This window comes from Opisthocomus hoazin, chromosome 7 (genome assembly GCF_030867145.1).
Source record: "Opisthocomus hoazin isolate bOpiHoa1 chromosome 7, bOpiHoa1.hap1, whole genome shotgun sequence".
In the NCBI taxonomy this organism is placed as follows: Eukaryota; Metazoa; Chordata; class Aves; order Opisthocomiformes; family Opisthocomidae; genus Opisthocomus; species Opisthocomus hoazin.
In genome coordinates this window covers 46871234-46878200 of record NC_134420.1, presented here as the reverse complement: position 1 = coordinate 46878200, position 6967 = coordinate 46871234, and the positions used below count along the sequence as shown (strand labels likewise).

Below are 6967 nucleotides of genomic sequence, written 5' to 3'. Positions count from 1 at the left end.
AGATCAACATCTCCTGCAGACTGTGGGCACGGGCCGCACCAGATACATCAGCCGTGAGCTCCGGATGCAGCAAGTGACCGCCCATCACCACACATCACCTCCCCTGCCACGGAAGACCATTACGACAGATGGAGCCTGAAGTCATGGATTAAATGAACTCAACGGACACTTCAGAGTGATGATCCATAGACAAAGGGAATGATATCTGGAGACAGGAGAAGTGGTGGTGATCAACTGGACAATGGGGGACCTGGGCATGACGTAGATGGTATGGAATAAGGGGTGGATAATGTCCTGGGTTCGGCCAGGACAGGGTTAATTTTCACCGGACTCCAGGAAGGGGCACAGCAAGGGGGTGGGGGCTGACCCCACCTGGCCAAACAGAGCCCGGTATTCCATACCATGTGACGTCACGCTGGGTTCCAGTGGGGGGGGGAGGGCAGCGCGGCAGGAACTCGCTCGCGGCTCGGGAGCGTGCGGTGCCGGTGTGGTCCGAGAGAGCGGGTCTGTTTTTGTCGTGTTTTCTCCTTATCTGTATCGTTGTTGTTCCTGTTCCCTTTGTTTGCTGTTCTGTTAAACTGCCCTTATGCCGACCCACCGGTTTCTGCCTGTTTCTTTCCATTCTCCTCCGCACGCCGGCGGGGGGAGGGGCGGCCGCGTGGCGCTTTTGTTGCCGGCGGCAGCCGAAACCAAAACACTATGCAAGACCATCTGACAGGCTCCTAACATTAGTCCCTTGTTTATGTTGTCAAAAAATAATTTGCAATAAGATTCATGACAAATGAAGACATTTCAGACAACTGGATATAATAAAGCACAGTAACTAAATGACAGAAATTAGACACAGATAAAAACTGTCAAGTCATATCATATATCACTTTGCTAATATAGAAGTTAATTTTCTATGTAGTTCGGTAGTTTTCAGAGATCGTTATATATAAAGCCTTTACCTAGGGATTTTAGCAAATTTGATAACAGTGTAGTTTGGATAATTAAGACATACAAGATTTTGTTTTACACAGGTTTGTCAACACTTTGGCTGCTTTTTACTTCAGTAAACAGCTCATACCCACAAAACATGGCAGTTCTTAATGTTAGTTTATCAGAGAACAACATATGCAAATCAAAGGAGTGTAAGGTTACTTGATGTTCCATTATTCAGGAGCAGAACTCCAACAAGACTGGGCACAAATGTAACAAGAAAATAATGGTCTGTCCATTTACTTAGAAAGAAGACGCAGTAAGGCTTGTCTTAAGTACATGGATTATTTTATGTTTAATAGGATCATTTTAGGTATTATATAAATGTATGCATATAAGATTGATGTTATTATGTTTGATTAAACACAGCATTGACAATGAATTTTTTTGTATTACCCGCAGGTTGTATCCTAAGCAAATTCTGGCTTTTATACACTTTGGATTCAGGTGAATTGCTCTCAAGAAATCTTTCTGGGCTAGTTTACAACCAGTTTCATGTCCATTTTCCATGTACGAATTTCCTCGTCCAACATAGGCATCCACAGAAACAGGATCTAGTTTGAGAACCTGGTCAAATGATTTCACAGCTTCTTCAAACTCATGAAGTCTAAAAATAGAGATTTTCATGTTTGCTGTTTAAAAATTCTATGAATAAAATTCTCAGTTTTTGAATGATCAGCAAATACTACCCCACAATGCCCATTGAAAGTAGTTCAGTTCTGACTGAAAGGGACACTTTTGTTTTTTCCCCTTAAGTTTGCTTTCTGCATGTGCTCCCTGATGGTTATAACAGGGAAGGTAGTCAGTGTGAGAGCTTGCAGACTTCAGTTTGAATTCCTTGGCCTGAGGAAGAAAACAGAAAACTCTCATTAACTTTTGCAGGGCCAAGATTTCTCATTTTCAACAGCTGTACTCAACAGAGGTACTTTATCAGAGTCATTCATGGTGTCCGAATGTCATGACCAAACACAGTTTTGGTAGTCTGTTCAGGCACAGATGTTTCAACCAGAAATACTTTACTTTTAACACAAGCCTTATCCAAACTATGCTAAATTTGCAGGGTATAAAGAGACAATGTTCAGGATTCTAAGCACAGACCTTTCTAGTCTAAGAGTAACCCAAATATGGAACTCCATCCTTAGACAAAACTTGATGCATCTGAGGTATACCGAGAGGAATAAAAAGGATTAAATACCTGAAATGTCAACAAATGCTAGTCTCTTTGCACATAAAGCAAAAATTTTAATGTGTCAAAGGACAAAATTCTTTTACCAAAATGATACTGAAAGGTAAGATATTGTTTGAATACAAGCTACCTGTGTCTGACTGACTTCTTTATCAAAAGAGGAAAGATTAAATATATTTAGCTAACAAATACCTTAAAGGGTTGTAAACCAAAAGCTTTTTAAAAGCACACTTGTTGCAAAAACAAATTAGGGCTTCATCCCAATGCTGTTGATACGCAGTCATGAGGTCAGAGACTGCAAGATGGATCCCAAATGCCTCTTAAAACAGGTTATACAGCTCAATTATATGGTTACTAGTGACTCCTTTTGACAGCTGAATACAGACATGGGCCCCAAAATCATATTCTTAGTTCTTACAAGCAGGATTCAGCATTCCTGTGTGAGTTCTACATCATCCAGACACTCTGAAAGATGGAGCCAGCTATGCCCTAACTACAAGCATAGCAATGCAAGAAGTTTTGATGCTACAGTCCTGAATATGTCTCCCTTCACACTGCCTCAGCAGCAACAAGGTTAAGCAGAGTAACTGTGGAATAAAAAAGATTAGACTAAACTAATAGGCAGATAGCTATTCAAATTTCCTTTTTTAGCATTGGTGATATTTGTATGAAATAGGAGCTATCAACTCAAAGTGTCACTATGATGAGTAGACTAAGATACTAATGTACATCTTATTTCTTCCAATTTATATCTATTTGAAGTGATTAACAGATTTAACTTAGTCTTTCTAAATAAACCTCATCTTGATAAAACTACACTTCAGAACTTCAAAATAAAAAATTCAGGCAAAGACGACCACTGAGACTTTTGCTTTTGTTTAAAGGACAAAGTGCATATTTAAACAGAAATTGCATCCTAAATAATTCTGAAAGGAACAGACATTGAACAATGCAAATTGCTATTGTTTCACTTCACCTACAACTGTGGTTTTAGCTAAAAAATTTTATACTTCTATATAAAAAGGGAGATGACTTCTGACAAAGGCATTATACATTCAGAAGTACTGGAGACGTATTTAACTGTTTTCATACTTCTTGTCCCAGACTTTTATAGAATAAAATCTTCAAAGTTACATGGTATCATGGTGTTTCCTACAAAGCTGGAGGCAACATTTCCAGAAACAAAACTTTCTAGAAAAGTATTTTTTGTGTGTTTTTAACAGAAATATTGTACCTCAGCCATTATTATTAAATATATATATAAAACATATTATGCTATAAGCAATTTCTGTAGAATTCTTCCAGTAGTAAAATTATCTAGTTATTTCTTTATTACTTTGACAAATGAAGTAACCCAAACTCATATTTGCATTGGGAAACTCTGTGCACAATATTCCATTGAAAGACTTCATAGGACTTTTGACTTCTGCCTTTTACTGAGATTCAGAACATTTTTCAAAATGCTTGCGGTTTTGATATATGTGGTTCAATTGTAAAGACTGTATAGGTGCTTTTAAAATCAAATACAATCATTTCAATTATGATGTGAGGAAATACTTTAGGCTTCTGCATGGGAAAGCAATCAGTGTGTAGTAGTAGTGGTTTAGCCAATGCATCCACTGAACTACAACTTCAAAAGCATTTTTTTACTTGTTCAAATTGTAAAAATAAAAATATTTGGGAGATTTTAGTACTGTTGGAATTAATAAAGTGGCAGAATAATGATGTGCAGATATATATACTTTTGTTAAAATAAAACCTCCCTCTGGTGAACATGCTATACCATAAAATCATAGGTCTGTTTTTAAAAAACTACTGAGACACACTGTCCCCATCCAGCAAAGCCTTTCAAAGAATACCCAGCAAAGCTAACAGGATTCTTCATGTGCACAATTTGGAGTATACACCCTGCTCTGTGTATGTAGCAGAGCAAAAGTAGGATCAAATTTCCAAGGACCAGTTTTGGGTTTTTTTAAGCCAAAAGTGCTGTCCTCATAGGTAAACCCACACTTCACAGAAACAACAGGAAAAGACACCTCTATACAGCAATTCAAATCATACAGACTGAATTGTAACTTTTCCTTTTTCTTGCAGTGTACTTAATTCAGGAATACACTCACTTCAAGCAGTATATATCTGTGCTTAAGCAATTATATCCTAATTCAACTTGCACTATATATGTATACAGATATACTCCTTGTAATACACTGTCAGAACTGATACATAAGGTCTCAAGCATATTTATAATCATTGATATTTTTCTTCAACTAGCTGTTATATTTTTGTATCTGTTGTTCAATTACCCTTTTGTAAACTTGTCTTCGCTACAATCCATTCAAAGAACATTTTGCTCATCCTGCTGGTTCTGCCCCAGTCTCTTTCTACTGGCTTTACATATCAGTTTGTACCACCTCAGCCTCTTTTCTGAACTGTTCTGCTCAACTGCATCTTGAAGCTTAAGACAAATAACACAATATTGCTACTTAATGTATTTCTATGCAAGGTCTACCAACTGTAAAAAGCTTCTGTTGGGGACTTCCAATAGGACATTTCTGGGTCATTGGAATGGGATTCATATTCATTCTTCATTCTTTATTTACAAGTAAGAAATATTACTCAATTTTTAGAATGCCTATGCTGAAATTTTTACTATCACATAAAGAGGATAACACATTTTGAAGTCACTAGCCCACATTGGAAGCACTGAATACACGAGTCTTACAGAAAACAAATACCTCTGCTTTTAAGGCAAGAAAAACTAAAACTTTTAGAAAACTTCAGAGCTATTTAAAATTAAAAAATAAAACCCCTTGTGTGTGAAAGAGCAATGTTTAACACTTAGATGTCAAACCTGCTGTTGCTGTAGCAGGTGGGAGTCCCATGGAATGAGTGAGTCATCTGCACTGTGAGTCAGTGTCAGAAACACATACTATTTTCTTACATTCAAGGAAATTATCTTGAGGTCTGACCTTTCCTGCCCTTCTAACAAAAACGGTCATTACACACACACAGAGTAATAGAACAAGCCTACTCAATCAGAACCTCCATTTACTTAGGATTTTGCAATGAATTAGTACTCATTTGGACCCAACATAAATTATTTCAAAATTAAAAAAGAAGGAAAAATCAGGCTCTTGCTTACTAAATTTTGTGCAACTCCCATGTTTAACTCTAGCAGCATAAAACTGTAAAACAAGTAAAACAGAATTTTATTTTCATCTTCACTGCAAGACTGGTATTATGTGTTGAGCAAATAAGAACTGGGCACAAATTATTTCAGAAGAATATAAAAACTGTCAAGCTGATGTTTATATCAGCAATGGTTTATATTTAACAGAAAACTCTAAATTTCCTTTACTCAAAGAAGGATTTTGTACCTCACATGCATTAGCATAATCACCAAGTTCCATGTAGAGTAGTCCACGATTAATTAACACTTGAAAAGCTATTTCCTCACTCAGTTCAAGTAGAAGAAGAATTCCATAATCTTTCAAAGCCTGCAAAAACATAAAATGTATTTTAATCCATAATTTACTCAGAGGGATACAAAGATACATCAAAATTTAAAAGACATGCTTCCAGATTCCTACAAATCATGTGCATACACACAGACTTCAGTGTGTGTCTATTCCAGCGTTCCATTGTTTTCAGACTGAATTCAACTGAATTTGGAGCCTTCTGTAATTAGAGATATCCATGTCTAGACTACAGAAGCAAAGATAATGTAAATTTATTTAACAGACATAATTAAAACTTTTCTTGTCATTATATAAATAAGTCTTCACTACTTCTACTGCTAAATTTTATGTACAAAACTCTTATTAAAAAAAATCAGTCACGAATTAATGTCAATTTACGGTACATTTAAAATTAAGTATCTTCAAATATAATTTATTATTATTGAAAAAATCTAAGCACTAGTTGTATTAACTAAATTTGGGTGTAAATTTTGTAAAAGGGCAAATAATGACACAACTAGACAGACTGAAGAGGTCTCAATTCTCAACTTTATCAAAACTGACCAGTATTTCAACAATGCTTGATCTGAAGCAGTTCTAGCCCAACTCTTTTCACGTGAAGAATGAACTTGCATAGTATACAAAAGAACAGATAGACTGTTTGGAGCTAATGTGACAAAAATGTCCTTGATTGCAGTATTACATATACTAGCCACTTAAGAGAAGTTCCATTCTTTGTCACTTCTAAACTAAGCTAGACATTAGAAACAGCTTTAAAGAAAACAATCCAATTCTGGTTAAATCTAGTAAATATCTTCGGTCAACGATATACCACATTTTTTCTGCAACTTCTCTTATAATTTAAGTGGCTTTTCTGGAGAGTGATAACAAAGAATAACTTTTAAAATACCTTATTTATGAAGGAACTATTATTTTCACATCTTAAACTTTCACTTTCAGTAACTGTAATGACCTGTTTTTCTTTACTCATCTGTATCATTCTCGGCCATTTAACCTCTAAGCACAAATGGCCTTTGCCCAAGGCTGATTTGACTTGTGAAATCCTGAACTCAAATGCATAGGAACTAGCCCTGTCTCAGAACACAGGTGTCATCAAAAATACAGTTCAACACGATTGTGTTCCCAGTCTGAAGCTGCATAGTGCCCTTGTGTGCCCTGTTGTGCCTTTGCTTATAGCGAAGGCAGCAAGCAGAAACACTTAGAGGCAGGTCATAGGCAAACTTTCAGAAGTATAAACACATCCAGAAAAACAGGGCTGTCAATAAGGGTTAGATGTCGTCCAAATCCCTGTTTTGATGTAGTCTTCTGCTGGATATAGTTC

The 6967-nt window shown here is 36.4% G+C and overlaps 1 protein-coding gene across 1 annotated transcript in view; it reads right to left on the bottom strand.

Annotated features, from left to right (window-relative positions):
- Positions 1-1209: 1209 nt before the first annotated feature.
- TTC6 (tetratricopeptide repeat domain 6) overlaps positions 1210-6967 on the bottom strand; it is a 53370-nt gene continuing 47612 nt past the window's right edge. The window contains 3 exon segments of the mRNA XM_075427141.1: positions 1210-1613; positions 1671-1824; positions 5545-5716. Coding sequence (XP_075283256.1) covers positions 1291-1613; positions 1671-1824; positions 5545-5716 — 649 coding nt within the window. The 3' untranslated portion in view covers positions 1210-1290.